Source organism: Crocodylus porosus, unplaced genomic scaffold (assembly GCF_001723895.1).
Source record: "Crocodylus porosus isolate Cpor-Errol unplaced genomic scaffold, CroPor_comp1, whole genome shotgun sequence".
Lineage (NCBI taxonomy): Eukaryota > Metazoa > Chordata > Crocodylia > Crocodylidae > Crocodylus > Crocodylus porosus.
The window spans coordinates 125,993,861-126,010,275 of NW_017728906.1; the positions used below are offsets into that span (position 1 = coordinate 125,993,861).

The 16,415-nt window shown below is 40.9% G+C and overlaps 1 protein-coding gene and 1 long non-coding RNA gene across 3 annotated transcripts in view; one reads left to right on the forward strand and one right to left on the reverse strand.

The window, feature by feature from the left end:
- Positions 1–16,415, reverse strand: part of SLAIN1 (SLAIN motif family member 1) — a 95,483-nt gene that overhangs the window by 67,211 nt on the left and 11,857 nt on the right. For both annotated transcript variants that reach the window (XM_019529770.1, XM_019529771.1), the window contains exon 2: positions 10,698–10,837. In XM_019529770.1, coding sequence (XP_019385315.1) covers positions 10,698–10,791 — 94 coding nt within the window. In that variant the 5' untranslated portion in view covers positions 10,792–10,837. The remainder of the gene's footprint in view (positions 1–10,697; positions 10,838–16,415) is intronic.
- LOC109306428 lies at positions 965–10,233 on the forward strand. The gene is made up of 3 exons (XR_002099990.1): positions 965–1,173; positions 3,078–3,080; positions 10,223–10,233. It is a non-coding gene; the product is annotated as an uncharacterized LOC109306428 (long non-coding RNA).

Genomic DNA, 16,415 nt, shown 5'->3' on the forward strand with positions numbered 1-16,415 from the left:
CCTACCCTGGGGGTCTTTAAGAGGAGGCTAGATGAACACCTTGCTGGGGTCATTTGACCCCAGTACTCTTTCCTGCCATGGCAGGGGGTCAGACTCGATTATCTGCTCAGGTCCCTTCCGAACCTACCAACTATGAAACTATATATCCTTAGCTAGCCCATATATACAAAGGCTACCTGTGGTATGAGAACTACAAGGTTCAAATCTGTTTACCTGTTACAGTGCATGAGTGAGGGGGGGTTCTTTTATTTACCAGCTGTATTGCTATTTTTTCTTTTAAAAAAAGCTATTATAAAGCCGTAATCTCTCTCAATCCAACTAGAAATACATCTCTAAAGGTCTGCATCACAACACCTTTTATTTAAGCTCTTATCCCCTTATCTCAAGTTCTTTCAGTTAGCACTGAAAACTTCAATGGCATCTATGTTTTGTTTAGAACTATGCTTCAGTAATAATCTTAAAACACTAGAACTATTTCTGTACTCTTGCAACTCATAGTCCCCTGATGGCAGTATATATATCCCTTCCATAAAAAAAAATAATCAGGATTCTATCAGGAATTGAGGAAGAGTATGAAGTACTATAACAGAGACAATTCAAAAATACTAAGACTGACCGTTAAAGCAGTGAAAAATTAATTAGATAGACATTTTAAGGCCAGTGACAGATGTCTAATTCAAGTTGTGATAGGATCCATTACCGAATACCAACAATCATGCCACACGTGCATAGCAGGAAGCATGACTCTGGAATCAGATCCCAAATCACGCCCTATGGCTGATCCAGGAGGAGCCCACCCCCCATACCAGCAAGTAGCAAGCCAGGTGTTCAGCACTCGTGTGGCTAGGAGTGCCAGTCCACTGATCAGAGCTCCCAGCCATGGAAGCACACCAGAGCCCTTCACAGCTAATCAGGGCTTCTAGGCCCAGGAGCACACCAGCCCCATGTTCAATTTAAGTTGCAATGGGACCCAGACATAAAATTACTACACATATTATTATTATTAAATAATGACGTGATAAAACAAGGAATAAGCCCTGTTTTACCACACCACTAACTACATGAACACATGGCCAGGTTATTAGGATGAAGTTACACATTGCATTTAGATCATACTAAATCTGTGCAATGTTAAGCAGTGTTCAGGTTGGAACATGCTGTGAGCAGTGGCATGTTAAAGATCAATACCATTTCTTGCCTGCACAGCCCTGACTTACTGCTAGAGGTCTGGCAAGCAGGGGCATGGCTAAGAGCCAGGGCATTTGGGCTCTCTCTCTGTTCAGGAGCCAGGGCAAAGAGGGGCATCCTGGGATGCTGGGGGACTGCAAATTGCTCATTTTATTTCCATGAAGCATACTGCAGTTACCTAAACGCAAGCTAGGTAGCATGGCCTAGTTAACCCTTCTCTGAAGTGGTGTAACTTGGAGATCCCCAGAGGGCACTTAGCATAGTTAATAAGCTTTAACATGCAGATGCTTCTGTTTTAAATACCCTTAGTATGGTCTAATGTAATGTGTAACTTCACCATTAGATCATGGCTGTCCAACTTCTAAACAACTAGGGACACCAAGCTGTGCAGCCCATGGGTCCTCCCAGGCTGCACAGTAGCTGCCCTACCCCACAGCACCACACCAGGCACCCTAGCCTTAGCTCCCCCCATCATGGGCTCCCCCACCCACTGGCCTGTGCAGTACAGGCACCCCAGGCCACAGGCTCCCTGGTACTATAAGCTGTGCTTGTGCTAGCACCCTGGGGAGGGGGGCAAGAAACAGAAGCTTGAGGAGGAACAGGAACTCAAAACCTCCAGCTGTTCCCCCAGCCAAAGCAATGAGAGAGGGTGGGGGGTGAAAGGAGCAGTGGCTGGGTGGGAGCCCAAAGGCTGTAAATTAACTACTAGCAGGCTGTATGCAGCCCTGGTCAGCCCTGACTTAAATCATCAACCCAACACTCTGCTTCCATAGCTGCACAAGAAAAAAAACAACCTTCAAACAACTTGGTGGTATGACTTCTGTCGTATTATAGATTTTGAAGGGATGAAAATATACATCTATAAAAGGTGATTACAGCGACTACTGCTGTAGCACCACCTTTGTACAACCTTTCACTGCAGAAACAAAACTAAAAGATCCAAATTATCAGACGAGGATCAATTTAAAATTGGTCACCTGATGCATTCCAGAATTTTTACAGTATCTACAGGCAAAGTGCCTAGATAGAGATTTCCAAATGTTACTGAGCAGTGTGTTTTACTTTATTTTCTTGCAGATGTTTACAAAAAGCACAAACCTAATCCTTAAAATAGCCTCCAAGTGGCTTTTATAACACAAGGAATCATGTGGGTTTCATTTCTAAAAACCACTTACTGTGTTGCAGTAACTCTTATTCCCTCATTTCAAAAGTGTTACGCTTTTAAGTAAATCAATTACGGTATTTAATCTAGGCAAATGTTCAGATTTCAAAAAGACTTCAATATAACAAGATATAACTGAATACTTCCCCTTCAAAACACACTTCACAATCTGAAATATTTACTGTTACGTCCCATTCTAATGTAAAAAGTTAAGAATATAAGAGTTATCAGAGATTTTTGAAAAACAAAGTGAATCAAAGGAAGAAAATCTTTGCTTAAATCAACTGTACTGATTTATTCTACTTGTTTTTTCAAGAGAAGAAAACTTCCTAGACAAGCATTTTTAGCATATTTGTATCTGAATCAGAAAGAGAAATTCTCTGAATGTGAGAATGGTCAAAGTCATAAAAGTTAACATTGTACTATCAAAGAGGTTTCGAGAATATTGTGTCTGGCTCCTGTCTCTCTACTTCAAAAATAGACATTGAAAAAAAAAATTAAATGCATTCAGAGAAGAAATACACCAATGATTTGAGTATGCTGAGCACCAATACAAATACACAGTGCCAGAGAATGAAGAAAATTAAAGAGCTCCCCACCTAAAAGATATGAAGCCGAGTTTTAGAAGGATTGCCCATTCAATCCCAGCTAAGTAATTTCTCCTTCACAGAAATGCTTTTGTCTCCATTAATACAATCCAGCCTATTTTACTCGCTGTCTAGGAAAGATTGTGTGTGTGTACATTTATGAAACAAAAGTAGCTATTCGCGCTGTCTTACATAATAATATCTTGCCTGCAATTCTAGACAGGGTAACTGATAGGGTTGATCTTATTACTATCACTTTTAGACATTTGTTGTATTATGGATTTTGAAAATGTACTGCATAAGTAAAATTACTTTTATTCTGAAGAAGCACACAGCAATCCTCAAATAAAATAAGGGGTAAACAAAACAACTGCAAAACCTGATGGCATTTCCAAATGCCCTTCCAATTTCTAACTGTTCTATCACCTCCCCATGATAAGCCTGTGGTCTCAGCTCAGTGGTTGGTGGATAGTATCAAATCACCTCCAATCCAAAACTGGAAGTTGATGAATACCTTTTCAGTGTGAGGTGACTTAAAATGCTGCCTCTACCATCCTGAACACAGGATTTCAGCCTACAAATCCAGCCCTGCTGTAAACACGTGATCAACTGCAAAAAAATGGGTGTTTAAGACAACATTTTAATTTGGATGTAATCAAGTTACCCACTTACTAATTTCCAAAAAATGACATCAATGTATTTATTATAATTTAGTGAAAAAGATAGGTGAGTTATGCAAGAATCACAACAAAAACAGAAGTAGAAATGGTATCTGCAAACAAAAATGAAAGTTAAGTATACTCCATCTTACAGATGCTTTTTTTTTTTTTTTTTTGCAAAAGAACATTTCTATCTTGCAACATATTTACAAAGTACAGTGAAACATTTTCTGTTTTGAACACATTAAAAGCATGCCTCTGAAAAGGACAGCAAGAATACTCTGCATCCTTACATGCAGAGAAAAAGCCCTTCAATAGTTGCTTTTAAAAATCCTATCAGCCATTAAAAAAAGAACAACAATAAAAAACCTGCCTAAAATTATGCACACAGCAAATCAGTGTCCTAAGGTAATGAAGTCTAACAGGAAGCGACTTACATGTTTGAAAATAGTGTGTGCAGTCAGACAGCAAAAGCTTATTCTTAGGCAAGAAACTATTATAACCCTCAACCTGCAAGATGCTAACTATCAGCTCTGATGCTAAGGAGAGCTGAGGGCATTCATCCTCTCTCAATACCAGATCCATAAAAGGAAGATAACTGCATCCATTCTGCAACTTTTTTCAATTGCTTCAAGTTTACGAATTATATGCTGCATGTTCTTTATAATAAAAGCCACCAAGCTGATGTCTGCAGCCTTCATCTTACTGCTACTTAAACGGCTGCGCATTCTTGCCCCAGTGCCAGGGGGCGCTATCTGTGACTCTGTTCCCCCCCCACACTGCAGCACAAGCCTCGCAGATGGCGTCTAGATAATAATGCTCCCAGCTTACAGCCATACAAAGCTTAGGCCTCATTGTCAGGCCTCAGTCACACACACATTCATACCGCCCTCCTCTCACTAGGGCCTCTCACACTCCACCCTCTCACCAGGTCTCTTTCACACCTCGACAACTTGTACTGCCTTGCTACTTCTTGGAGCAGGCCCTTTAGGCCATAGGCTTTAGCTAGCTCATACCTTGGGTGGCAGACGTATCATCTTTTGGACCTCTCCCATGACCCTCACTGGGGTAGTGGCCAGCCAATTACTCAACTGGGTCTAAGCTTGCGCTGGCCCCTTCCGGGGCAACTCTATCCACTCATACATACTGGGCTCCAAGCCCTCTGGTTTTCCCCTCCTTGGGGCACCTAATCTTTGCACCCTCACCTCCGCCCCCTCACTGGAGCTCCACATCTCACACCACCCCCTCACTGGAGCCACAGGGCTTCCCTCCCTAGTGGGCTCAGGTAGCAGCAGTCATGCCTGGCCCCCACTCTTGCTCCTCAGGGTCTTGCACCCCACAGGGCTCAGGCGGCCGCAGCCATGTGTGGCCTAAACTACCGCCAATGTTACATGACTTACGCAAAGATAAGTGCTGGAGTTAAGGTGCCCCTACCCACCTTTCACCAGGGTGGTAAATGCCGTGGCATTTTCCTGGGGGCTCCCATGCCAGTGAAAGCCCCACCAGGCCACTCACTCCCAGCAGGGTGCAGTTTTAAGTCATGCCCAGTAGCCTCCAAACCATCCCCTACAGCTCCTGCCCTGCCTCATAGCCAGGTGATGTTACTACCTGTCCTGCCAGGAGAGAACTGCTCTATTTATATAGGCAACCAGAGGTCTTAAATGGCCACCGCAATAAAGCACCTGCTGGCTGCTTGGCTCCGCTCTTAAAGTGGCGGGCACCAACAGCACCCTGCCACACACCTTCCCCCTTAAAATAGTTCCTGGGGGATCTTTCCCCTGTTGCTCCTCCAGAGCAGGCTCCCCTCAGAGCCTGTGAAAACTCAAGTGGCGAACACCCCCAAAAGGTGCTCCACAACACACCTCCTCCCTTAGAATGACATTCAGGGGCTTTGCTTGGCTGCCTTCTCTGCTGGCTTTGACCCACACTACTGCAGCCCCTGCCACGTGGCAAGCACCCCAACTGTGCTCTGCCACAGCCATTGATCATAAAGGCTATGGACAGAAGTTACACATAAACCAATTTAAGCGATCAGAAACTGGTTTAAAGCTGTAACAGAACTGAAAATCAGTGCACATAAACCACTTTCAAAAAGGCGGAAACTGGTTTAAGATAAACCTGGTTGAATGCAGGATCAGACTTAACTGATTTGGGTCAAACCAGTTTATGAAACTTCCGTCCCAGGCCTCTTCCTGGTTCAAGTTAAACCATGGTCCCCCCAGCATCCCAGCATACTTTTCAGCCCTGGGCTGGGCTGTCTGCTCCAGCAGAGAAGGGTTGGGAGGGCAAACCCCTGCTGGGGTCTGGGGCCAGGAAGAGTAGTTAAACTTCCCTTGCCCCAAGTACAGAGCTGCCCTGCCCTGCTAAAAACTTACTGCTGGCTGTGACTGTGGATTACAAATTCAGAGGCACCTGGAAGCAAGAAAGAAGAAAGAAGTGATGAGCAACCCTAGAGTCCTGCTGCTGTAATTCTGGACTGCAATTCCCAGAGACCTTGGGGGAAGCAGGAAGAAGAAACCAACACAGCCCAGGCTGGCTACATGCCAGACAGCCGTGCTCTAGCACCCTCCAGCAGGTATGTGGGAATATTTCCTGAATCAAAAGTAAAGGTCTGTCCTGTTGTTTCTCAGTTTAATCTTTGCAGTTTAGACCAACCTGCAACAAGTGAACTGATTCAGCCTCAGGCTTTTTGACTGTCTGTAATTAGACAAGGAGTCAAAATAGTTTGGCTACTTAACCAAAAGTGTATTTTTTTTCCAGAAGGATCAGAGATGTAAGCAAGGTCAGAAGTTCAGAACTGGAACTGTTTCTGGAGAGGCAGGAAATTTGAAATAGAGGTTATGCTAGTGATAATGTACAGGTCACCATCTGATGGGGTAGAGGGTCCATACTGCTATGACAGAGCTTTTCGATTTCCTGGCTTTTGAAGTTCCGTACTAGGTATATCTCATTTAAACTGACTTCAGTCAAACTGTTCAAATGCCGTCCACCTGTCAAAAAACTGTCCAATTCTTTATGTCCATGAATGCAGTAAAAGCCATAATTTCACAGAGGTGCTGATGACGTCATAAACCATTGAAGATAAGCAGATAAATGGTTGTTTCAGTATTAAAATATGTCTTCCCTTCCAAGAAACATATATAGGCAGTAATTTTTAGTTCGGAGCATGTTTTTCCTTGCAATACATGAAGAACTGTTTCTATCACTAAAAGAAAAGAGACAGAGACAGAGAGCAGAACAGACACAGAGAGACAGACAGAGACTATAAAATTAAAGGCTGTGGCAGTGGCAAAACTTCCACTGACTTCTGTGGAACAAGATCACACCCTGTTGTTTTTAAGCAGTTAGTGGTGTTTTTCCGAAGAGAGAGAACTAAGCTAGCATGAGCTCTGTTGTCTAAATAATATTCCAGACTCTCAAAGAAAATGAGCTTTGCTGCCTATAAAACTGAGTTAGAAGGGATAGCTTTTCTCCAGGCCTTGAAATTGTAACTGTGCTCCTCTAGACAGACTCCTTGTTTAAGCCTCTTAGCTCCTTGGTTTACCTATTGTGGAACTGTATGGCATTCTACAGCTGTGAAGTTACAGGGCATATTCTCAACTTGAGTGTAAATCATTATAGTTCCATTGACTACTTCCACTGTGCTACTTACAAAACATAACACAGACTCCATCATACTGGAAAGATGCACACGTGGGGACAGCAACATTCAAGGTTGGGGAAGAGAACTGATGCAAAAGAGGTAGCAAACTTCTATAAACTAGAAGTAAAAACACTAAAAGAACAAGGTTTCAAGAAAAGGAGCATGGAGCAAAAAGCAGGAATAACCGAGTTAAATCAGGTAAAACAGTATGTTAGCCAAAAACTAGATTTGCAAGAGGCAAGGATTTTTGTGAATTAAACCACATGGTTGAATGAAGTTAAACAAGCCTTTGAATGCAAGACATTTTTCATCAAGTCTATGCCTTGCCTTCAAAAGCTTACCTAACTTCATCCCAACTATGAACTTGGTCCAATAATAGATAACACCCACAAAAATCGTTGCTTCACACAGACATCTTGGACCATGACAGCTACAACACCATACACTCCAACACTACCAAAACTAGATTCTGAATGACACAAAACATTAATAGTCAAACAGTAGCTACATACAGTTCACAGCTGTGCTCCCCAAGCATATTTAATCATTTGTGCTGACTTCAGTGACAAAAATAATGTTTCTGTTGGCTTCTATTCCTGTTAGCATTATAGTACTAATATCTATGGAAATCTACACTAGGTTTCTTTTGAAATCATGCATCATCAACAACATTGCCCCATAAATTCCAAAAACAAACATTTTCTTTACAAGAGGACATATTTTTACACTGCAAATGCACTGAGTACACCCACATATTTCTCAACAAGATCAGTTAGTAATGATTACATGCCACCCAGATACAGCACAACCAGAATTTTAAATCCCACAATGTTTGCATTATTTTACTTGTAAACTGAAATACCACCCCCTAAACAGAATCATTATGGAACCCGAAAGTGCTATTTTTACAGAATTACTTTTTAAAATTAGGATCAAGTGGTGCATGTGTGTATAAATGAGCATCAACTGACAGTAACAAAAAATAAAATTAGGAAAATCGTATTATGAAAAGCTAGCTTTATTTTTTTTAAATTACCAGTTTGTTCAAAAGGTCTCATCCTATTTCAAAATGGGGAAAAACAAACATATGCAATCTATTCATAATCTAGTTATATTATGTTAAACTTAGAATTGTTAGCATTTCCAAGTAACATTTCCTGATTACCTATTATTTATAGGAAAAAAATAACTCTCGTCTGTGAGAAAATATTAATAACAACAAACAATTCTATCACAGAATATTTGCAGTTAAGAGCATTTTGGAAACAATATTCTCCTTTAATATATAGCTCCCATAGTGGGATTTATGCGCATCTTTTGAAGAGAATATAAATCCTCAGAAGTTATTTATAGAACACTTATATTTCATAAAGTAATAATACACAATTAGAATATATGGATGAAACTGACATGCAGCTGCATATAACCTTGGAGGGTATAAAAGCAAGTCATACATCAACATTTGTAATGACTTCTCAGATATTGAAGGAATACGATCTAATAACCAGAGAAATACTAACTTGCATACTTTTCTAACTATTTAGAAAAAAACTGAAAAAGAAATAATGTTGTCCATTTGATTTAAACAGTGGGTTGGGGGAAAATGAAAGACCACCCATCTCTTTTAACAATCCATTCCTGAATGACTTCATTATGAGTCTACAATTTTACTGTTGTGTGCCTTTGTTTAATATTATTTATATTATTTAAAACTAAGAATGGCAGCAAAAGACAGGCTAGGTTGCATCTGGACTTTGTTTTAGAACTAAGAGGTTCAAACGTAACCAAAATAAACTAAATTAAACCATAAAGTGATATTACGTTAACCAAGATCTGCATTGTGATGAGTTTTACCAAAACAGGAGTGTAAATCATTCTTTTCTGGCTTGTGCATCATCAACAGATTTGTTCTGTAAACTCTGAAACAACACAGACATTCCCTAACCAAATCATTAACACATGCCCAGCTCTTATTTCAAATACTTCACGCAAGACCCACTGCTGCTATGACACACAAATTAAAGAGCCCAAGTATTATGGCTAGGTTGAGAGAGATTCAAAAATAGGTGATATTTATTTATTTAGACATCTACAGATTTTCAAACAATTTGAAACCATTAAGTTGTATGGCCCCACCCTGCCTTCCACCGAAGCAAATGGTAAACCCCTTCTTAGCTTCTGTGATGCAAAAATTGCCTTTTACTTTTCAGACAACTGAAACATGCAATTACTAACTCCAAGCAGTTGGAATGAAGAATGTGCTTAGGGGCTGTAAAGGCTCAGTCTACAAGCTAGTTTACATGACTACATGCCTCCATTACCATTAACCTTGTTCTCCTCCTCCCATCCTTCCCTCATATTGTTTATAACATACTCACTGAGTACTCCTTTTCCCAGACTGGACTATAAACTCTTTAGGCCAGAAACAGCACCCAGCATACTAGCATCTTAACTTGGAAGCTGGCATGATGGAAGAAATAAATAAAATGATAAAAACAGAATGGTTGATTTATATTTACAACTGCTGAATATACAGAAATCCGAATTCACCAGTTGCAGGTATAATTCCATATCAGTTCACTGACCCTGTTCAATTCTATGTTAGCCCAGAACTTGGCCCCAGATTTTCAAAGAACTGAAAGCCCTAAACAACATTATTAAAAATTAAGCTAGATTTCTGGTTTGTCTTTTCTACAAACAACACTCTTATTGTTAAACAAAATGCACACAGGTACATCATTGCGCCAATATGGAATCTTACCATGGTGCATGGGGTTTTATACAAGTACAGAGCTCCATTTGTGCCTATCCAATATTTCTTTCACTAAAACCCACTAGCCCTTCTGTTAGGAAACTGGGGTGCCTGGGAATTAACAGGATGTTAAAAATTAGGAGCTGAATAGAGGAAGAGGAGAAGGAGGAGATCATTCAAATGCATATTAAGCAAAACCTTTCATCACAGCTATCATTCATATAACAAGAGAAGGCTTATACAATTAGGCTGCTTACAGACATGAAAAGAAAAAAAGAAATAGTGCCTTACTTTAATCTTGGTGTACTCCCATGCCAAGCACAGTACATGCCCAAAAGAGGCATTGCATTACTTGGAACCGGCTCACCCAACAGCTGTACAGATCATGTGCTTCAGTGGGGCTTTTGGGTGCTTTTATCTAATAACTGATTTATTCAGTCACCTGCGAGATAAAAGCCCCCAAAAGCCCCACTGAAGCATGTAATCTCTACAGATGTTGGTTGAACTAATGCAATGCCTCTTCCAGTAAAGCACTTCCCCCCCCACATCTGTCAGCAGCCTTATATTACACCACTATTTCTCCCTTTCGCTAAACACAGAAAGGAGCTGAAGCTATAGAACTTCATTAAGAACTTTACATTGACTTACCAAAAACAGATACTGACTTAGTTAAAAAATTCAAGCAAAATGAAATGAAAAGAATTACCTTGTTCCAGTCTAAAGCACAGGGAACGTTTTGCGGCTTCTATCTCAGGAGTTGGATGATCCAAAAAGTGTCTACACCACTGCAGGGGACTCATTGATTTCTCTTGGGGTATGAGGCTCTTAGTAGGTAAGACATACAACCTTAATTAAAATATACACAAATGTTAGCTATGCACATAAAAATGAACTTTAGTTTTGCAGTATTCATTTACTTTGGATAAGAATTTCTAACTACAAGAATCCTATGTAACTGCGTCCAGTTTTGGGCACCACACTTCAAGAGAGATGTGGACAACCTCAAAAGGGTTCAGAAGAAAGCCACTCATATGGTTAGGGGCTTGCAGGCAAAGGCCTACAAGGAGACATTGAGGGCCCTGGATCTCTTCAGACTCTGCAAAAGAAGGCTGAGAGATGATCTTGTGGCCACCTACAAATTCATCGGGAGGAGGGGCAGGGCAGGAAGGAATAGGAGATGCTCTGTTTACGAGGCACCGCTTAGAGTAACTAGGAACAACGGCCACAAACTGAGAGAGCAGATTTAGATTAGACATCAGGAAGAACTTCTTTACACTAAGGGTTGCCAGAACCTGGAATGGGCTTCCAAGGGAGGTGGTGCTCTCCCCTACCTTGGGGGTCTTTGAGAGAGGGCTAGACATGTACCTGGCCAGGGTCATCTGACCCCAGCGCTCTTTCCTGCCCAGGGCAGGGGGTCGGACTCGATGATCTGCTAAGGTCCCTTCCAACCCAAATATCTATGAATCTATTAACCAGATTCTAGTAACTAAAAAAACCTCAGAAAACAAAATTAGAATATTCACCATACATATGATCATTTTTCTTTTGTTAGTTATAACTCTTCCTGCTAACTCCTTCTGCTGTCTTACCACTTGAAGTTCATTTTAGAGGATTTTAAAGATAATTTTTTGCATCATCTTGCTATTTGATTTGCATTACTTCATAACTTCAGGCCCCAACCACAGATTGGAGGCCCCATGTGCTAGATGCTATATACATACAGAGCAAAGCCAGTAGAGTAAATATTGTACTTAATTTTGCATTTAAATTAGAACTTCATGTAACATCCATCTTTTAAATTCTTACTTTTAACAGTTTGGCCAATCATGTCAGAACGGATACATCATAAAACTAGATATTTTTATCATAGAGACACAAGACTGGAAGGGACCTCAGAAGGTCATCTAGTCTAACCCCATGATCAAGGCAGGGTCATCCCCAAATCATTCTAAACAAAAAAGTTTATCTAATCCACTGATTGTTAACCAAGATATGTGGCACCCTGGGATTCCATCAGATCCTTTCAAGTGTACCACAAGGTGTAAAGAAATTAGTGAGGTGTGAGCAGACAAGCACAAGCTCAAGCTTGTCCTTGACACACCAGGGTCCCATCCCCACTGCTTGTTCCTTCTATAAGGAGGTAAACACTATAACAGGGATAGGCAAAATTTTTTGGCTGAAGCGTCAGAAACCCACAATGTCTACCTTGGAAGGTGCCAGAGTGCCTACATACCGGAGCCCAGAGTAGCCGTTTGCAGCCGCCCAGCTACAGCTGGCCCATGGAGCCCCGTCTGCTTGCAGCAGGGCTTGTAGCCTCCCAGCCGTCTGCTGGGAGCAGCTTGGGCTCTGTGGCCGGCAGCAGCTGCTTAAAGCCCGGGCTGGTAGTGGTGTGCCGAGTAAAATGGTCTTGCGTGACATACTCGGCACACGTGCCAGGGGTTGATGACCTCGGCACACGTGCTAGGGGTTGATGACCCCTGCACTATAATATATAAATGAGTTTTGAAACTGGGTTCCGCTTAATTCATAAAGGGATGCCTCAAGTCCAAAATGGTTAAAAAGCATGGGTCTAATCTATTCTTAAAACTTCAAAAATAGATCTTACACACAACAACTAAGCATAATGCCCAAAAACATGAAAAAGCAGGGGGAGGTAAGCACTGTCAATGTCCCACCACTACAAAGACAGGAACATTTGTTAAAACATGCTCCAGGATACAATAAAGAGGATCATCTCTCTCCCAAATTAGCCAAAGATTTTATTTTTCCTATTGTTTGTTACATTCAGATTTTGGACATAATGAAAATCATTAGCTGGATGACAACATAGGTCCAGTTTCAGCAGTAAAAGGCAAACCAGAAACCACATGCAGAAGATACGTGGGAGAAGCCATTATATTTTTGCCTATCTTGGAATACATGAGGCAGCTAACCACGGAGAGATAATTTAAGAAGTTCCTCATCTCTTCTGCCCTTAAGTTAGGACCACAGTTTGTAGCTTTGTTGGAAAGTACCAAATACAATATAAAAGGATTTCATGGGCAATGTCTTGAAGTTGATGTCTACCCTGCCATTGAAGTCTTTGTGGATCTCAACATTTCACGCAGGTATCAGTTAGTCTGGGAAAATATGCATCGTCCTAGAACTGGTTAACTGAATGAGTTGCTGAAGATGGCTCTTGACTCAATGACACACTCCAGTTGTTTTTAATGCATGGTGTAGTTACAAACATACTCTTAAATCAGATATAGACACGATATAGAAAAGACCCGTACCATGAAGCAAAACTCAAATAGAGAATACAAAAGGGCTTATGACAGGACAGATGGACTGTATGCTTCAGCTGATCACCAGGGATCCTGGTTCCACAGGTTTCAGATTAAAAAAAGTAACCCAAAATCTGCATTTTTCCATCATTAAAATAAAACATCACTACACACAGACACACACGGAGTTATAGCTCTGTTATCCAGCATGAGTGGGAAATGGGGGGTGCCAGTAATCTAAAAATGCTGGTTACCTGAGGCACAAGGGTTTCCAGCCACACGCAGAGCAGCAGCAGTGCAGAGTGGTAGGTGGCAGTGGTGGCATATGAGCTTTCCTCCCCCCCCACCACCACTTGTATCTGGCCGGCCAGCTGGAAGTTCTATCTAATATAAATGCCAGTTAGTAAAATAATGAACAACAGGGCTTTCAATAATATATTAGTGATGTTTCATTTTAAAATCACATAAAAATGCAGATTTTGGGTTGCCTTTTTTTTTTTTTTTTTAAATCTGAACTGGGGTTTTGGTTTTTTTAATAAGAGAAAACCAAAGTCCCTGCTGATCACTAAGGAGAGATAAGAGAATTGGCTCAAAACCTGCTCAAGTCACTTGTGAGGAATTGCTATCTACTGCTTCCTCAGTGACTTACATTTTGTGAAATAAATTGGTACTCTTGGTCCATTAGATGCTGGACAAGTGCCCTTGTGACAACTGGTGTCCTTGTTGGCAATCCCAGCACAGCTCAAGGACTGAATTTGTATGAGGAGAGAGCTGATCTCCTCTCACTTAATACTCACTCAAGCAACACATTTAACACTAAAAAATAAAAACCACAGTGGCACTTGTAAACATTGAAAAAACAGCTCTTAGCTCCCCTGCTACCTTGCGGAAGTGTTTTGAGATCACACATCTGGCCAACAAGTTCTAAATGATTTGATGTTTATGCAAGAAGTTGACAACAAAACAAGATTCTGACCTGCTACAATAAAAACAACTCATTTGGGTAATTACCATTTTTGAAGCAGTATTAACCAGTTAGGATCCAATGTTCGTAAGTCAGCAACTAGGATTGCACTAGCCTTGGACAAGGTCTAGAAAATCAATGCCTTAAAAAAGGAGCCTTAATGGATCATAAGAGGTATCAAAATGTATAGTAACTCTACAGCCAGTAACAAACTGACCAACGCAAATCACTGAAGATTTGTCCGTGAAGGAAAAAATGCAGACCAGTTGAATCGCTTTAGTCTTATTAGAATAATTTTTAAAGAAACTATCCTTGTTACTAATTCTGAGGATAGATATACATATGAGATAAATGGAAGCTGCATGCATATGTGTATGGTATGGTATAGTATTAGGATTGCTTCCAGGAAACAAATAAAAAATAATTAATAATAATGACTATGGCTTGCATTACAGCTACTTGAAATAATGATGATTTAATACAGCCCTAAACTGTAAACTTGCACACAACGTTATTAAACTAAGTGGGTAAACTAACTAGACCCTCCTAGGGAACCCAGCCAGATCTAGCATAAGCAACATGTCAAGTTTGATGAAAAAACCAATTCTACCAAGCCATTTTCTCCAATAGCCCTTTCTGGGATAATTATTTGCCATATGAAAGGACCTCATAAGTCAAGTACAACAAACACTTGTGTCTTAACAATAAATAGTTATTGAAAATTGATGCTGAAGAAACAAACTTCAAAATGTAGGCCTAGTATTAAATCATTCTGTAATGTATAAATAAATATCCTAAAACATAATAAACATACAGGGCTGCTTAAGAACCTTTGCAGGTGACCAAAATAACAATATTTAAACATGAGCAGGGGTCAGCTCCAATGTGGACTGTTGTTACCACTTTGGATTTAGAAACTATGTGCTGAGGAAGCACAGCAGCACCGTGACTGATACCTAGTCTTAACATGAGCTTTTCAACACACTTTTGTAAATGGCTAGCATTAGGTCTTTTATCTTGCCACTTTAATAGCTGTGTTGCAGTTATGCCTATATGATTATTTCTACAGGAGAAGCTACATCTTCCAAGTTAGGTCTGTAGTTTTTGTTCGCATTTTAAGATTTCTGAATTAGCTGCAGGCATATGACTTTACCTGTGACAGGTTAGGATGTTAGGTCTGTGTTATGTCAAGGCTGACAGTAGTCTTACACAGAGTTTAGATTATGGAGTGTATGGAACGGTTTGGGTAAGAATGATCCTACCTCAGGCAGGAGTTGACCTAGATGCCCTCTGTCTCTACTTTTCTGTGATTCTATTAGCTTATAAGACACTAGCCAATTTCAAATCCCTTGCTTAGCCCACCCCCACCTTCAATTGTTTTTGTGTAACAACGACCAGTCAGTCATTCCTATGATACTGTTTTACCTTCTAGTTTATCTACTCTTTTCTCTCTCTCTCTGTATTCGCTGCTGAGTATTACTTCAGAACCAGGCATGTACCGGCCCCCACATAAAATGCACAACAGTTTGGGTGACTGTCCCAGCAACTAAAGCACTCTCAAGGTAAGGGTATGATCCATCTGGGAAGAAGGTAGTGACCTTAGGGAGAAAAGAGGGTTGAAGGAGCAGGAGGAAGACTGAAACAACTTGGGCGGCGGGAGGGGAGGGAGGAATTAAACACCCTTACTGTGAAGAGAACAGGCTGAGGGGAGCCTCAAACCAGTCTTTTTTCCCCCATTTTTAAAACGGAAAAAGGGGTGAGCAACACTGCAAGCCAAGCAATTTGTTCAGCTTTACCAACACCTCTATTTTCAACAGCTCTTTCATAGAACCACAAAAAATTTGGGTTGGAAAGGACTTCAGAAGCACATTCACACAAACACCATCATGCAAACACATTTACAGTGCCACATACTGGAAAGTCCTGTTCAGCTGCGTGCTGACCGAGCGTGCGCTGCTTTGGTTTTTTTGACCCCTGGATATCTACTTGTCCCTAGGGAACCAAACGTTCATGCACATCTGGATACACCCGAGAAGGTCATCCAGCCCAAACCCCTGCTCAAATCAGGACCCTTCTCAACTAGATCAGGCAAGCCTTTGTCTAGCCAAATCTTAAAAACATCCAAGGATGGAGAGTCTGCAACCTCTCTGCGTAATGGGTTCCAATGCTTTACTACTCTTTTTTTTGTTTTTTT